The 18166-nt window shown below is 47.8% G+C and overlaps 1 protein-coding gene across 1 annotated transcript in view; it reads right to left on the bottom strand.

Annotated features, from left to right (window-relative positions):
* The window catches only part of UPK1A (uroplakin 1A), an 8687-nt gene extending 2652 nt beyond the window's left edge, over nt 1–6035 (bottom strand). The window contains exons 1-5 of the mRNA XM_024733958.1: nt 5959–6035; nt 5456–5547; nt 3742–3942; nt 1077–1151; nt 836–943 (exon numbers count right to left, since the gene is read on the bottom strand). Of these exons, the coding sequence (XP_024589726.1) occupies nt 836–943; nt 1077–1151; nt 3742–3942; nt 5456–5539 (468 nt within the window). The 5' untranslated portion in view covers nt 5540–5547; nt 5959–6035. The remainder of the gene's footprint in view (nt 1–835; nt 944–1076; nt 1152–3741; nt 3943–5455; nt 5548–5958) is intronic.
* Nucleotides 6036–18166: the final 12131 nt, after the last annotated feature.

The raw sequence follows: 18166 nt of genomic DNA, 5'->3' as shown, positions 1-18166 counted from the left end.
GGCGGACTCCCAACCACTGCGCCACCAGGGAAGCCCTGTTGTTATTTTTTTAATTGAACAATTCTTTTTTTTTTTGGCCGCTGCCTCGCCGCTATGCAGATCTTAGTTACCCAGCTAGGGATCAAACCCGTGTCCCCTGTGGTGGAAGCATGGAGTCATAACCACTGGACCACCATCTGTTATTATTATTACTATTGTTACTATTAAGACGGCAGGTGTGGACTTCCCTGGTTGCCCAGTGGTTAAGAATCCGCCTGCCAATGCAGGGGACATGGGTTCGAACCCTGGTCCGGGAAGATCCCACATGCCGCGGAGCAACTAAGCCTGTGCGCCACAACTACTGAGCCTGGGCTCTAGAGCCCGCGAACCACAACTACTGAGCCTGCGTGCCACAACTACTGAAGTTCGTGTGCCTAGAGCCCATGGTCCTCAACAAGAGAAGCCACCGCAATGAGAAGCCCGCGCACCTCAACGAACAGTAACCCCTGCTCGCCGCAACTAGAAAAAGCCCGCACACAGCAGCAAAGACGCAACGCAGCCAAAAAAAAAAGACAGCATGTGCAATGGTTAAGAGCAGGGGCTCTGGATCTAGGTTTGGATCCCAGCTCTGCCCCTTACCAACCATATGACCCTGGGCAAGTGACTTTCCCTCTTTTGGGCCTGTTTTCATCCCGAAAATGGCAAGGACCAGAGCCTCTCCCTCATAAGAACCACAGGAGTGGATATCATCTACCCGTGGGCATAATGGGAACCCTGATGGGGGCCATAATGGGAGACCTGGTCAGAGCCTCAGCTCTTCCAGCCCTCCCCACCCATCCTGCCTACCCTCGCCCACCTCAATCATGATGCGATCCCAGAGGCGGGTGAGTTCCCGGCCCTGGTCCGAGTCTGCACTGTAGAAGGTCAGCATCTGCTTGGTGATCAGGGATGGGCTGGACACCATCTGCAGTGGGCCGGGAAGAACAGGATCCAGCGGGGCTGGGTGGGGAGAGAGATCGACCTCCACTGCCGGCCCAAGACCCTCACCAAACTCCCCCTGGAAGTCATGCCCCTCCCCTGTCCTCCCCCCGACTCACGTAGTCTCGGTGGGTGTAGGACGTGATGCAGGAGGCACACTCAAAGATGTAGACGGTGAACATGAGCACCAGGTACTGCGCAGAGATGGAGGGAGGGTCACAGGGCAGCCCTGGCAGGGCAAAGCCTGTGAAGTCACACCCCTCAAGGGATGGATCCGTGATGGGAATGCAATGTTTTGTTTTGTTTTTTTTTTTGGCCATGCCCCGACCAGGGATGGAACCTGGTCCTGGTGGCAAAGGCACCGAGTCCTCACCACTGGACCGCCAGGGAATTCCCAGAAACACAATTTTTTAAAAAGTATAGGATGTTATACAGCAGAAACGGACACAACATTGTAAAGCAATTATACTCCAATAAAGATGTGAAAAAAAAAAGTATAGGACAATGTGAATGGAAACATCTACGTGGGGGATATACAGGTGTTCACCGTGCAAGTCTTTACCTTTTCTGTATGTTTGAAATTTTAAAAAATAAAACGTTACAGGACAATGCAATCAACAAAAATATGTAAGGTATTCCCTTAACTGTTAACTGTTGGCTTGGATGCAGTAAAATGAATGCCTACTGTAGAAAAGAAAAAAATAAAGACATTCCTGAGACAACCAGGGACATCTGAACACAGATTGGGTATTGGAAGATAGATAGGAAGGGACTGGGGTGAATTTTGCACGATGTGCCCACAGTATGGTGATTGGGGAAAGCAAAACAAAACAAAAAAACCCAAACCTGAAAAAGCTCTTTAATTGGTGTTTAATGAAAATTATTTTTCTGATCCTCAGCTGTCCCCTCCCCTCACCCTTAAAGCAACAGGGCGTGGGGTGTGGATGTGCCAGCTCCACTGCTCAGACAAGATGATGTGGCCACACATGCCTGGCTGCTTTAAAACTATGTCCTTATCACTCAGAGAAATGTGCACTCCGGTATTTACAGGGAAGTGACTTGGTGTCTGGAATGTGCTTCAAAATACCCCAGGAAAGAAAAATGTGGGCAGGTAGAGGGTAGGGGTAGAGGGGACGATGTGCGGGTGATGTTGTGGAAACCAGGTGATAGGTACACAGGGTGCACCGTGCCATTCCCTCTAGTCTGTTTGAAATTTCCCATAACAATTAAAAAAAAAATCTGTGTCTTAGTTAATGACAAACTAATAGGAGAGACAGACACAGACCTTTTTTCTTTTACTAGTTGGGTGAACTTTTAGGACTTTGGTTAAATTGTTCTGCCAGAGAACTAGATGCAGGAAAGAAAGAAAAAAAAGAAGAAAAGGAAAGGAAAAGAGCCTTTCCATGGCTCCACGTTACTCATAGAGAAGCCAAAGTCTTTACCAAGGCTTGCAGGTCCACCTAATAGGCCCACCTCCGCTCTCTCCCCTCTCTCCCCTCAAGGCCAGCAAGCCTCCCCCCGCTGCTGTTCTCCTCCCCTGTCCGTCCTCTCACTCACTCACTCACTCACCCCCACTTGGCTCCAGCCACACTGAACTCCTGTCCCCTCTGGCTTCAGAGCCTTTGCTCTTGCTGTTCCCTCCACCTGGAATGCTCTTTCTGCAGATACTCCGGCGGCTCACTCCCTTACCAATCCCCCGCACTCCCCCCCACCAGCCCCCGCCCAGGGTCTTCGCTTTCTCTGCCTGCAAGATCTTCCCCTTCCCATCCCCAGCTCCAGCTCCCCCTCGCCTGGTCACTGTCTCCCCCATGAGAGTATCCTCCCCCACAGCAAGGGCTTTTATGGTTTGCTCACAAAATAGCCTAGCGCCTGGTGCAGGGTTTGGCACGTGGTTCTTGCTGTATGAACATTTGTGGATTGGATAAGTAGCTGCTCCTGGGAATCCAAAAAGCCCTCAGCCGGGGAAAACCCAGCGTTGGCTCCGTGTCAGTGGGGCCAGGATTGGAATCCCTGGTCTCCCTATCATCTGGGCTGTGGGCCTCTTTGAACCTCAGTTTCCTCATCTGGTAAATGGGCAGAGAAGCACTAACTTCAGACGGATTCTGGGAGGATTGAAGGAGCTCATTTTCTAAACTGTTTAGCCTAGGGTCAGAACGTGAGAGGTACTCGGGGAGTGTGGGTGATTGCTGTGGGCAGAGGTTAGGAGCCTTGGCTCAAGCACTGAAGCGCTCAGGTTTAAATCCTGGCTCTGTCACTCACTTGCTGTGCCACCCTGGATAAGTAGATTCACTTCTCTGAGCCTCAGTTTCAACTCTGTCAAATGGGCCATGAAGATGACGATGATGAAGGTGATGATGGTACTTCATGGTGGGTTGTGAGGAACAAATGAACCAATCTATGTAAAGCGTGTAGAATGCAGTGAGCGCTCATTAAATGGTGGCCGTGCTATTATCATTGTCATTGTTATCAACAGGGCTCCCGAGCACAGACCCTGGAGACCAACCAGCTGAGGTTCAAATCCCAGTCCTGTTACTTAAGAGCCATCCTCCCAGGCAGAGCTGCCTTCCCTGCCTCCCCTGTGCCCCAGTTTTCTTTGCAAAACGGGGGTAACAGCTGAGCCTAGGTTGTTAGGTTATGGGCAGATTAAATGACCTGATTGCCACGAGGCCCAAGTGTGGTGCCATGCGGAACACACACTAGTAGCTGCGGTGTGGTTGTTATTACGACTCTGTGAGGATGACGTTTGTGGCCAGCCGTCCCCATCCCTTCCTCCTGGGGCCTCACCGTGAGCATCATGGACCGATGGCGGCAGAGCACTGCGCCCACACCAAAGCTGGCCACCACGAAGAAGGAGAAGCCGCAGAAGATGGCGATCCAGGCACCGGCGAAGACGTCATCCTTGCCCGAGACACCCATCAGTGGGTACACGCGGTACTGGTCGGCAGTCACCCATACCGTTTCAGCAAACAGGGCCAGGCCTGACAGCTGGACAGGGCAGCCGGTTAGCAAGGCCCGCACAGCGGCAGCAGCCCCAGCTCCATGAGTCTCCGTGAGAAGGGCCTTCCCCATTCCGAGCCTCTACTGCCCTCTTGGTAAAGTGGACACATAGTAAGAGTGGCAAAGATGTCACCTTCCATGAGCAGGGATGAAGGTGGGCAGGAGGCCATGAGGGAAGGGAGGACTCAGCCAGATCTCCACCCCCACCCACACCCCAGCTGCCAGTGGCTTCAAGGATACAAAGAGACGCTACAATGCAAAGCCTGGCGCTCATGACTGGTACCGAGGAGATGCTAGGTTAGCCCGCCTCCCCTGGAGAGTGTTGCTATTCCCTGAGGAGGGGAATCTGGCCTTGGCCAGAACTATTACAAAAGCATCAACCCTTTGATCCAGCAATTCCACTTGCAGGAGTCGATCCTCCAGATACACCTGCCCAGGCAGGAAAATCACACACCCACAAGGTTATTCCCCGCAGCACCGTGGGTAAAGGAGCCAGGATGCCACACAATGGAGGGCTGGGTGGTTGTGGAAAAGGACAGGGAGGCTGTCTGAGGACTCATGTGGACAGAGAATGTGCACAGGAGGAAATGGGAGGCACGGAACAGGGTGTGGAATGAGCTACGTCTGGGGCAAGAAAGGGGAGAAAATAGGTATATAGGTTCCTATTTGCTTGTCTTTGCTTAAAGAAATATTGGAGAAAATAAAAATCTGGTTACCTGTTGGGATGGGGAACAAGGAGAGAGGAAGACTGCTCAGTGGATACCTTTGCCAACAATCAAACTAACTCTCATAGAGTATTTACTGTGTGCGTTGGTCCTTGAAACTGCTTTCTGTATGATAATCATCGTTGTTACCAGCTCTCCTGCACTACTGCTGTTATGGCCAACACAGATGGCAACCACATGTGCCAAATTCTGGCCTAAGCGCAAATCCAATAACTCATCTTATCCTCTCAGCATTCCTATTTTATCTCCATCTTACAGATGAGAACACTGAGGCCCAGAGAGGTTACATCACTGGCCCCAAGTCCCACAATAGAAAGTGACAGAGCTGAGATTTGAACCCAGGCTGTCTGGCTCCAGAGCCATGTACAGGTATTACGTAATTAAAAGACACTCTTATTATACATTACTATTGGACTCCTGTGCACCAATCAGGCACCTTATGTCCATAATCCTGTTAATGATGATAGCTGGCACTGGTCAAGCACTTTTTTTGAGCTGAGGGCCATACATGGATTAATCCACACAACAATGCCCACAGTGTGGACGTAATTTATAAATGGGGAAACAGGCACAGAGAAGTAAAGTCGCTTACTCAAGTTCACACAGCTGGGGAGAGGCAGAGCTGGGATTCGAATCGGGGCTGTTCTGACTCGAGAGCCAGGCGACACTGGCCATTAGGTGAGTCCTGAGCCCTCAGCTGTCCCACTCCCAGGCTCAGGACCGCCCCCCTCCTCTTCACCTGCCCACTGGGCTCCCAGCCCCAGGGAATGTCTCACCAGAATAATGATGTTTCCCACGACCAGCAGACCCACCACAACTGGAGACCCCTTCTCTGTCGTTGCTGCTGCCGCAGAAGCCATAGTCTTGCCTGGGACACACGAGCCGGGATGAGGCCAGGCAGGAGCCGGGAGAGGACCCACTACCCCATTCCACACCCCAGCTGTCAGGGGCTGCTGCCAGCTCTCTGATGGGCCCAAGGCAGTACCAAGTGTGCCCAGCTTCCCACAACCCCAGCAGTGGGCCATGTTACAGAGGAGGAAGGAGTTCCCTGGTTGGTCCAGTGGTTAGGACTCCCCGCTCCCACTGCAGGGCACATGGGTTCAATCCCTGGATGGGGAACCAAGGTCCCGCAAGCTGAGTGGCTTGGCCAAATAAAAAAGAAGAAACGAAGCCTTGGGTGGGGCAGTCACTGGCCAGAGCTCAGGGCTGCCCCCCACCCCTAGCCTCAGAACTCCCCAGCTCCCCCTGCCCATCCAGACCCCCAGAGCCCCGTCCTCACCTTCTCTGCCTGAAGCCGCTCTGGCCAGGCCCTCCCACAGTGGCTCCCTATATATGCCCAGGCCCGTCCTTGGGCCAGTTTCCTGGAAGCAGGGAGGGTGTCTGGAGGAGGGGACAAGAGGTCAAGCCTCAGTGTGGGAGAATAGTTTTATGAGACCCCTCCCCCAAGTGATTTACAGACCTGAAATTCCAGATTGTGCTAATATCTGGCCACGTGAGCAGGGTGAACTGCAGTGGCCTCTGGTTCCCAGTCTGTCATGGTGGTGGAGGGGGGCGGGGTGGAGAGGGCGAGTGCACCACCTGATGTCTCTCCTCAGGACTAGGGCCTTCCTGGGAGGAGGGAGAGATCCAAGTCAAACCCACACGTGAGGGGACTTTCCTGGTGGCACAGTGGTTAAGAATACACCTGCCAAGGCAGGGCACACGAGTTCGAACCCTGGTCCAGGAAGATCCCACATGCCGTGGAGCAACTAAGCCCGTGCGTCACAACTACTGAGCCCGCGCTCTAGAGCCCGCGAGCCACAGCTACTGAAGCCCACGCGCCTAGAGCCCGTGCTCCGCAACAAGAGAAACCACCGCCATGAGAAGCTGGCGCACCGCAAGGAAGAGTAGCCCCCCCCCCAACCGCCAGAACTAGAAGAAAGGAAGCCCGGGAGCAAAACAGCCACAGATAAACAAATAAATAAATGAATAATTTAAAAAATACCCAACAAACAAAAAACCCACACGCGTGTCCGCAATCCTAGAGTTGCATTCTCTATGGGTGGCTCCACCTCTCTAAGGCTGGGAGCCCAAGGGGAGGTCTAGGCAGGGACCCCGGCAGGCAAGGGCAGCTGGATGAGGCAGGGAGGTGGGAGGAGATGAGGCAAGTGGGAGGGATGCTCGGGATGCTGGTGCTCCGTCTCTGCGCTGAGGGGGAGGATGGAAGGAGATGCGTGTGTGACGGGATTTTGAGATGAGTGTTCAACGAGCAAGCGGGGAGGAGTGTGCAAGCAAAAGGGAGGGGCACCCTGAATGGGCTTGGTGGGAGGCCCCCCCCCCACCATCACCACACACGCGCGGACAAAGCAGGGTCACAGCGAGGTGGAGCCGTGGGTGGAATGTCTTCAGTTTGCGGAACCGAAGAGACCTCGGTTCAAATCCCAGTTCCGCCTACTCTGTGCCGCGCGACCTGGCGTGTGCATTTGCCCATCTGCAGAATGGGTACCATCAGACCACTTTCCTGGGCGGCGGTGGGAACTGAGAGCGGGGATATCTGCAAAGGGTGTCTTCGGGCCTGGTGTGCAGTGGGCAGCCGCGCCTCACCAGCAGCGCTCCGGAGCAGCCCACGGTCTCTCCGGTGGCGCCCCCTAGTGGCAAAAGGCTGATCCTGCAGGCGAAAAGGGTGACTTGGGCCTGGCCTTGCCCAGAACTTTTCAACCCAGAGAGCTAGGGCATTTGCTTGGTTTTCTCTCTGTGCTTTGGCTTTCCCCAGTGAGAAATGGGCAAACAAATGGAACTTAAAATTCAATCGTCAAGATACTGGCTTGGTAATAAGACTCATGAGATGTTTTCCGATTAAAATGGATAATTTGATTTTTAGTCAATCCACTATACATTTAAAATAGTTTTTCTAATAATGTATATAACCTGTCAAATACATTTTATAAGTTTTAGCTAAAGTAACTTGCAAAATAATAGGACCATGCTAATAATATGAAATATTTTTATTTTCAAATAGTTGATAACTATAAGCAATTGGAAGTTATATAAAATGTCTGGTAAAAGCAAAAAGTTTTCATCAATGGAGGCATATGTCACCTGTCATAAAAGGGATTCATTTTGTTCTGAAACAAGAACCCAGTGTGTTTTGATGTCAAACTGGAATTTTCACTATTCTTTCTTACTGTTATATAAGCTAGTCTTCAAAACAATAAAATTTGAAGTGCTAATTACTCAGATGCTCAGAAAGTTGATGATAAAAATCACAACGCCAAGATCTCCTAAAGATGACACATGCCTATGCTATGATCCGGCCATTTGTCCCTGGAAATTCCCCCACTTCCGTCTACCAAAGGCTGTGAGTGTATTCATAGCAGCCCCACACTGGAAACCACCCAAGTGTCCCTTAACAGGAGGATGGATAAGTCCATGATGGTACATGCATATAATGGATACTATTCAGCAACAAAAGGGAACGAACTATGGATACACGCAACCACTGGGATGAATCTCAAAAGCATTACGCTAATGAAAAAAAAGCCACTCAAAAGACTACCACTGTATGATTCTAGATAGGAAGTTCTAGAACAGGCAAAACCAATCTAGAATGATAAAAGTCAGGGAGTGGTTACCCTTGGGAACATGCGACTAGGCGGGGGGACAGGAAGGGGGCTTCTCTTTCTTGATTTGGACGCTGGTTACACAGGGGTATTCAGATTGTGAAAATTCATCAAGCGGTCCCCTCACGATAAGTGCACTTTTCTGTATTTTTTTTTATTCCAATGCCTTATTCTAAAGAGGGTAGATCCTTTCAAAAGAAACATATTCGATGTGTTAAAAGTGGTGTTTTCGAAAGAGGGCACATGAGATAATTTTAGGCATTCCACGGACATGAGATGAAGTGGCATGAAATGATACAAAATTCATATGACGAGAAGATGAGCCATTTCTAACCAGTCCTTCAGGCGGTGCCATGGAGAAAGGCTCAGTAATTTCATGCTACTGTGTCCTAAACATCTCCCCTTTCTTGCTTAGAGCAGGTTTCAATAGGCCTCAGTGTCTCAGTAGAATTTAATAGTAACATATTTTCATTGTATTTATTCTTAAGATGTTTTGTTTTCCATGGGCAGTGGTGAAAAGAAAGTTTTCTCAAACTTTTTAATTATAAAATATTTCAACTGGGCTTCCCTGGTGGCGCAGCGGTTGAGAGTCCGCCTGCCGATGCAGGGGACACGGGTTCGTGCCCTGGTCCAGGAAGATCGGCGGAGCGGCTGGGCCCGTGAGCCATGACCGCTGAGCCTGCGCATCCGGAGCCTGTGCTCCGCAACGGGAGAGGCCACAACAGTGAGAGGCCCGCGTACCGCAAAAAAAAAAAATGAACTATACAAGAAAACGTAGGGATAATGTAACCTATACCTACAGCCTTACATCCCAGCCTTGTCAAATCTAAGTATTTTCTGTATTCACTGCCGATTGTTTTCTTAAGGTGCATACATTGCAGACGGCATTTGAAGCCACCTGATCCCGCCCCAGAGACAACTTCACTACTAAATTTGGGACTCGGACTTCCCTGGTGGAGAGGTGGTTAAGAATCCTCCTGCCAATGCAGGGGACATCGGTTTGATCCCCTGGTCTGGGAAGATCCCACATGCCACGGAGCAACTAAGCCCGTGTGCCACAACTACTGAGCCTGTGCTCTAGAGCCCATGAGCCACAACTGCTGAGCCCGTGTGCCACAACTACTGAAGCCTGCGCGCCTAGAGCCTGTGCTCCGCAACAAGAGAAGCCACCGCAACGAGAAGGCCGCGCAGTGCAACGAAGAGTAGCCCCAGCTTGCCGCAACTAGAGAAAGCACGCGCACAGCAATGAAGACCCAACACAGCCAAAAATAAATAAATAGATAGATAGATAAATAAATAAATCTGGGACTCATCCTCCTCCACACCCTTCCCTTGTCTTCCTTTTCAGATCACAGATGTCCTGGATTGCGTTAATCCCACACCCTCAGTTTATAGCTCATTATCCCCCACAAGATACTTCTTGATTTAAATTTTTTAAGTGAATGTTTTTTTTTTAATTAATTAATTTTATTTTTGGCTGCATTGGGTCTTTGTTGCTGCACGCGGGCTTTTCTCTAGTTGCGGCGAGCGGGGGCCACCACCCCCCCCATTGCGGTGTGTGGGCTTCTCACTGTGGTGGCCTCTCCTGTTGCAGAGCATGGGCTCTAGGCACACAGGCTCAGTAGTTGCAGCTCACGGGCTTAGTTGCTCCGCAGCATGTGGAGTCTACCTGGAGCAGGGCTCGAACCTGTGTCCCCTGCACTGGCAGGCGGATTCTCAACCACTGCACCACCAGGGAAGCCCTCTTGATTTAAATTTAATGTATTTCCTCATATCTCCATATCCTAGTCTCTTTCGGTGCTCCTCCCCCCACTGGCAAACATTCTAATATTCTCATATATATCTTTTTTGGTTGAGTGGGTTCTTGCAAAATGGATCCCAGTATTTCCTGCTCATGTCTTTTCTAATTGACATACCCATGATTGTGTGAAATAGCTCATCCTATTCTTACTTCTCTTGCTGAGCACCACAGTTTTATTAAGGTCCGTCCATGTGACTCCGGGCACACTGAGTCCATGGCGTCTGAGAGTTGCTTGGGGCCCCTCTGGTGTTCATCCTCCACAGTTTACTGTCTCCTCCCCAGAGAGGGCAGTCAGGCTACTTCCAACTCCCTCACCACACTACTCCCACCGGTAATAATGCTGCAATGAACCCCCTCATGCTTGGCCCGGTAGAGACTTGTGTGTCTCTTTCTTAGGGAGCAGAATTGCTGGGTCCTGGATATGTATGTGGCAGTTTGCTTTCCACAAAGGCCGTCCCGTTCCACACTCCAACCAACAGTTCACGAGGGTTCTTGTATCCTTTCCTCAGCACCCACCCTTGATATTACTCAGCTTTCTAGTTTTTGACAAGAGTAATTCGGTGTAAAGTGGCACCTGGTGTTATTTCAATTCTCTCTTGTTTTATTACTGATGGTTTTGAGCATCTTTTCATATGTCTGTTAGCATTGTGGGTTTCTACTCCTATGCACGCGTTCATATTTTTCATATATATGCATATATTCATTGACAACGTATAGAACAGTTTTAGATTTTTTGGTAGACTTTACGTAAATTGTATCCTATGGTACATGCAACTGAGTTTTTCCACCTCAGCACTATGCTTTTTAGATTTATCCATCACATATGTGGCTCTACTTCATCCAGTTTTTTGCAAGAATACGTCATAGGTTGTTTCCTTTCCAAATGAATTCATTTTATCAGAGAGGATATAGAAAAGTGCCATCAATGGCAGCCCAGAGGTATGCAGACTTGGCAACGCTCTGAAACCTGAAGTTTGGGTGCCAAGGTAATAGAGAAAGGCTGAAATCTCAGGTGCTCCTTTGGGTCAGCTGAGCAAGGGAGGGCCTGAAATTCACGGGTAGGGGTGTGAGAAGTGGGCATCACGACCAAGAAAGGGACACTTCAGAGCTGGGTGGGGCCAGTGTGATGTGTGGCTGGAGGAGAAGAGAGGAAGGGAGGGAGAGGGAGAGGGAGAGAGAAGTCAGGGGAGCCTAGGACGTGGTGTGAGGTGGTGAAGCAAGGAGGAAAGCACTAGGGTGGGACAGTCAAAAGGCCTTATTTCTTTCTCAGATTTATTGAGCACCAAGTATGTGATCAGGCCTGAACTAAGCATTAAGGGTCTGATGCATGTACTGAATTTTCTCATGCCCAGCCCTGTGGGGCGCGACGCTGGGAACACAGTGGCGATCAGGCTGGCTCTGTCCCTGTCATCACAAGCTCACGGAAGAATGGGGGGGACAGACACTCACCAGAGAGTGACAACTCAGCATGGTCAGGGGGATGCTGAAGTGACCAAGGCATTGAGGGAGGAAGCACAGGCAGAAGGGTCAGGGCCACCATGGGGAAAACAAAGGGGAATGTGTGAGCCCAGAGGAAGTGCCTGAGCCAGCCCAGGGCGTAGAGGAAGGCTTCCTGGAGGAAGGGACGTTGGAGGAGGAGACTGAGGCTGGCAGTTAAATAAAAGGCAGGAAAGAACATTCCTGACAGAGGGAGCGTGACATATACATACAAGGGAATATTGTTCAGCCTTCGAGAAGTAGGAAATCCTGCAACAGACGACAACATGGATGAACCTGTAGGACACGGTGCTAAGTGAAATAAGCCAACCACAGAAGAACAAATAGTGCATAGTTCCGCTTATAATGGGCTTCCCTGGTGGCGCAGTGGTTGAGAGTCCGCCTGCCGTTGCAGGGGACGCGGGTTCGTGGGCCCCGGGCGCCAAAAAAAAAAAAAAAAAAAAAAAAAAAAGTGCTTAATTCCACTTATAAGAGGTGACAAAAATAGTCAAACTCATTAAAGCAGAGAGTAGAATGGTGGTTGCCAGGGGCTGGGGGGGGAGGAAAATGGGGGAATTGCTAATCAATGGGTATAAAGTTTCACTTATGTAAGATCAATAAATTCTAAAGGTCTGCTGTGCAACACTGTGCTTACAGTTAACCATACTATACTGTACACTTAAAAATCTGTTAAGGGGCGGCTTCCCTGGTGGCACAGTAGTTAAGAATCCGCCTGCCAATGCAGGGGACACGGGTTCAAGTCCTGGTCCAGGAAGATCCCACATGCTGCGGAGCAACTAAGCCCATGAGCCACAGTGACTGAGCCTGCGCTCTAGAGCCTGCGAACCACAACTACTGAGCCCGCGTGCCACAACTACTGAAGCTCGTGTGCCTAGAGCCCATGCTCCCCAACAAGAGAAGCCACCGCAATGAGAAGCCCGCACACTGCAACGAAGAGTAGCCCCCGCTCGCCGCAACTAGAGAAAGTCCGTGCACAGCAACAGAGACCTAATGCAGCCAAAATAAATAAATAAAATAAATTTAATTAAAAAAATAATCTGTTAAGGGAATTCCCTGGTGGTTCAGTGGTTAGGACTCCGTGCTTTCACTGCGGAGGTCCTGGGTTCAATCCCTGGTTGGGGCACTAAGATCCCGTAAGCCGTGTGATGCAGCTAAAAAAAAAACAACTGTTAAGAGAGTAGATCTCATGTTAAGTGTCCTACACACACACACACACACACACACACACACACACAAAGACAGTGAGAAGGAAAAGTTCCTTGATGTGTCCACAGCCCAGAAAGGAGACCCATGTATCAGGAGCACATCATATCTAGAGAGCATTTTCAACACACAGGGCACTGCTCTAAGCACTTCACATATAGTATCAGGCACTGTTCTTGGTACTTTACACATAGCATCCCATTTAATCTGCACAAGAGCCCAACGAGGAAAGTGTCATTAACTTCATTTTACAGATGAGGAAACTGTGACACAGAGAGGTCAAGTAATTTGCCCAAGGCCTCAGAGCTAGTAAGTGGTAGAGCCTGCATTTGAACTGAGACAGCCTAGCTCTAGTGCCTACCCCCTTAACCACTACACTACACCATATGGCCTCTCTGGGTGATACTGACTCTGCTGGAATATATTCCTTTTTTTTAAGCCAAGAAAACGTATTCAGGTAGTTCCCTGGCAGTCCAGTGGTTAGGACTCTTCGCTTTCACTGCCAAGGGCCTGGGTTTAATCCCTGGTCGGGGAACTAAGATCCCACAAGCCACATGGTGTGGTCAAAAAAAAAGAAAAGAAAAAGAAAAAAGAAGAAAACATATTCATGCATTACTTGTACAATTTGAAAAAGTTCAAGAATATCAGATTGACATGGAAGGATTTCCAGATACTATTATTAATGGAGAAAAGCAAGGTTCGGAACACCAGGAACAGCAGGCTACTATGTTGGGTAGGCAGATAGGAGGGAGGATCTGCTTGCAAATGCATAAACTATCTTTGGAAGGACACACAAGAAACCAGTGATGGCAGTCACCTCGTTGTGGCTAGAGGAGAAGGTAGGGAAATGACTGATTTTTCCTGCATATTTTTGTACCTTTGTAAAAGTTGAGTGATGTTATCAAAATTGTGAAATAGGAGTTTTTCTACCATCGTCCCCCAAAAGTGATTTTGAAAATCACTCACAGATGAGAAGTCTGGGTATCCAGCACACTGCTGGGGGAAATAAAAAATCCAAGGTTCGATGCTCTGAAGAGGAATACTGAGTTTTGCATAACTGGCGGGGGGTGGGTGGTGGAGCAGGGAGTGGCAGGGAGAATAGCAGCCAGGGCTCTCAGAAAGCATCAAAGGAACTCGGATCCTAGTAACCACATCACAGACAGTAGGAAGACTGCGCATGAGCCACTGGGGGTGCCTCGCCTGTGGTTCCCCCACAGCTGGCCCACAGCACCTCCAGTGCTCTGCGTGCCTCATCCACACACATTCCCACCTCACGACCAGCTCCCTGTGCACACCCTTGAGGGCTGTGAGAGTGAGCCTCTGCAGATGGCTACTGAGCGCATGCAGAAAGTCAGCCCTGGGGGATTAGGAGAAAGCACATGAACTTGGGCATTCAGCACAGTCCTAGGGAAAGCAAACAGGAGGTTGTGAGCATTCAGTCTGGCTTTGCAGCGTTGATAGAAGGCATACAGTCTTAAGAATTCCCCCTCAAGTGGGAACAAGAAATTATGGAGCAGGGGTATCCATTGAAGAGTCCTGAGAAAGCCTCAGAATCCCTACCAGGGCTGATGGAAGGTACTGCTCATCTGAAGCCAGTCAGTAAGACTGAAGGAGGTGACCAATTCTTCAAAAGCAAAGGAAGCGATGCAAGACTTCAAGGAACATGAAAAATCAAGGAAACATGACACCACCAAAGGAACACAATAATTTTCCAGTAACCAGCCCCAGTGAAATGGAGATCTGTGGTGTTCCTGATATGGAATTTTAAATAATCGTTTTAGGGAAGCTTTTCTTGACCTACAAGAAAAGACAATTCAATGAAATCAAGAAAACAAGACAGAAAATGAGAAGTTTAACAGAGACACAGAAATTATAAAAGAGAACCAAAGAGTTCTGGAGCTGAAGACTACAATGAATAAACTGAAAAATGGAGTAGAAAGCATCAACATAGCTTTGATCAAGTAGAAGAAAGAATCTGTGAAGTAGAAGAAAGTTCAATTGAAATTTCCAGACAGAAGAGACGAAGAAAAATGAATGAAAACAAGTGAAGAAAGCCTGTGTGAACTATCGGATACCATTAAGAGAAATAAATTATGCATTGTTGGAGTCCCAGAAGGAGAAGGGACAGAGAAAGGGGGAGAAAGCTTATTAAAAGAAAAAATGGCTGAGAACTTTGCAAATCTGAAGAGCAATTTGGACATTCAAATTCATTAATCTCATAAGCTTCCCTCCAATTTTTAAAAAATACTTTATTCCAGTACAGTTTATTTTTTAAATCTTTTTGGCTGCGTTGGGTCTTCGTTGCTGTGCTCGGCTTTCTCTAGTTGCGGCGAGTGGGGGCTACTTTTCGTTGCAGTGCACGGGCTTCTCATTGCGGTGGCTTCTCTTGTTGCAGAGCACAGGCTCTAGGCACGCGGGCTTCAGTAGTTGAGGTGCACGGGCTTTGTTGCTCCGCGGCATCTGGGATTTTCCAGGACCAAGGGTCGAACCTGTGTCCCCTGCAGTGGCAGGCAGATTCTTAATCATTGCACCACCAGGACGTCCCTCCCCCAAAATTTCAACTAAAACACACACACACACACACACACACACACACACACACACACACACACACACACAACGTCTCCCAGACACAATAAAACTGTCTAAAATGAAAAACAAAGGCAGGATGTTAAAAGCAGCAAAAAAAAATATCCTTACCTACAAAGAAACTCTCATAAGGCTATCAGTGGATTTCTCAGCAGAAACCTTACAGGCCAGGGGAGAGTAAGATAATATATTCAAAGTGCTGAAAGAGAAAACTGCCAACCAAGAATACTTACCTGGAAAAGTTGTCCTTTAGAAATGAAGGAGAGATAAAGACTTTTCAAACAAACAAAAGGTGAGGGAATTTATCATCACTAGAACTGCCTTACAAGAAATGCTGAAAGGAGTTCTACAAGCTGAAATGAAAGGATGCTAACTAGTAACATAAAAAGATGAAAATATAAAACACACTGGTAAAGGTAAGTATATAGTCAAATACTCTAATACTATAATATAGTGGTGTGTTAATCACTTAACTCTAATATGAAGATTAAAGGACAAAAGTATCAAAATTAACAATAGCTAAAATAATTTGTTAATAGACACACAATATAAAGAGATGTTAATTGTGACATCAAAAATATAAAATGGGGGTGTACAAGGATAGTATTTGTAAGTGATTTGAAGTTAGCAACTTTACTGAATGTTTATCAGTTCTAACACTTTTTTGGTGGAGTCTTTAGGATTTTCTACATACAAGATATCACGTTCAAACAGAGACCATTTTACTTCTTCCTTTCTGATTTGAATGACTTTTATTTCTTTTTCTTGCATAATTGCTTTGGCTGGGACTTTCAGTACTATGTTAATAGGAGTGGTGAGAGTGAGCACCCTTGTCTTGTTTCTGATCTTAGAGGAAAAGCTTTCAACCTTTCAGCATTCAGTATGACGTTAACTATGGGCTTGCCACATATGGCCTTTATTATGTTGAGGTATGTTCTATGTGGGGTTATGCTGAGTTGAACACGATGAGGGTATACTATATCCAAATTCATATCATCACATAGACTTATTGTACCGAATTTCTCCTATTAAATCCCTTTCTACTTAATATGCCTTGAAAGGTTTCTGTTTTCTGCACTGAACCCTCTCCTACACAGACACACTAAAGGGAAACCCACAGCCACATGGACTGGCAGGGGAACAGAAGCCCCAGTTTCCTCACTTACAAAATAGGGGTCATAATCATACATGGCTTATTGAGTTGCTGGAAGATCTGCGATAAGGCAGGTAAGGTGTCCAGTGGGGTAGCTTCAGAGTAGTTTTACAGCCTGCAGCTATACCCTAAGGAGGAGTGAGGTGGAAAGTCCTGTAATCAACTGAAACAAGGGAGCTGGGTGAGAAATGGTGTTGAAGCAGTCTCTGCAAGAGGAGGCGGGTGAGAAAGTGCCTCACGGCAGCTCTTTGCAAGACTGCTTATCTCCTTTTGTTTCAGGAGGAATCACCAGGAGTTCTGTTGTGCTTCGGGTCAGATCACAACTAAGTACTGCTTACGTGGCTCATGTGGAGATGTGCAAGGTTGTCGTGGTGGAACCATTCCCCATAGTATCATCCCACAGGTCATCTGCCAGATATTTCCAGAGGACACGGCTATTGGCCCCTCCTCTGGGGCAACCTGGCATCAGGTACCTCCTGATGGGAAGCAATAAGGAAGATACACACAGGAAGGATTCTTGCAAAAAATACTTAATCTGCATCTAATCAAGCCTTTAGAGCCAACTTCCAGTTTATAAGAACTACAGAGGGTGGAAGAAGCTAAATGACACCATGAGGAAACAATCGGACAGATCCAGAATGGGGAACATTTTACAAGACAGCTGGCCTGGCCTCTTAAAAAATTCCACTCTTACAAGAGAGGGTGGGGTGGGGGTGGGGTTATTCTAGAACTGAAAAACTACTAGACCTAGAGATCAAATGCAGAAGGTGAACCTTGATTGGATCCTGGTATAAAAAATAAACAACAGGACTTTCCTGGTGATGCAGTGGTTAAGAATCCGCCTGCCAATGCAGGGGACAAGGGTTTGATCCCTGGTCCGGGAAGATCCCACATGTCACAGAGCAACTAAGCCCCTGCACCACAACTACTGAGCCTGCGCTCTAGGGCCCGCGACCCACAACTACTGAAGCCCACGCGCCTAGAGCCCGTGCTCCGCAACAAGAGAAGCCACTGCAATGAGAAGCCTGCTCACCACAATGAAGAGTAGTCCCCGCTCACCGTAACTAGAGAAAGCCCGCGCGCAGCAACGAAGACCCCAACACAGCCAAAAATAAATAAATAAAAAATAAATTAAAAAAAAAAACAGAAAAAAGATTTTGGGGTATGATTTGAGAAATATGAATATGAGACGTTAGGCAATTCGTGTTAGTTTTTCTTAGGAGTGACAACTGTAGTGAAGAAACATGGCATTTTTGAAAGATACATGCTTACGTACTTATGAGTGAAGTTGTCAGCATGTTTGGAAAGCACTTTTAAATGATTCAGGAAAAATTACATGTACACATATACAAAGTAGATATGACATAACAGTAACAACTGTTAAAACTAGGTGGTGGGTATAAGGGCAATTATTGTACTATTTGTCCACTTTTTCTGTATGCTTGAAAATTTTCATAATAAAATGATAAAAGAGGGAATATATATATATATATATATATACATACATACATATATATATTTTTTTAAATCCCTGTCCTCACAGAAATTACATTCTAGTGGTGGGGGAACAATTATCAAGGATGAATAAATAAAATACAGGAATATTAGTGTAAATACTTAAGAAACCAAAGGGGTGAGGGCTGCA

This window comes from Neophocaena asiaeorientalis, unplaced genomic scaffold, assembly GCF_003031525.2.
Source record: "Neophocaena asiaeorientalis asiaeorientalis breed wild unplaced genomic scaffold, Neophocaena_asiaeorientalis_V1.1 scaffold280, whole genome shotgun sequence".
Taxonomy (NCBI): Eukaryota; Metazoa; Chordata; class Mammalia; order Artiodactyla; family Phocoenidae; genus Neophocaena; species Neophocaena asiaeorientalis.
Note: the sequence above shows the minus strand (reverse complement) of the source record. Positions and strands in the feature narration are given on the sequence as shown.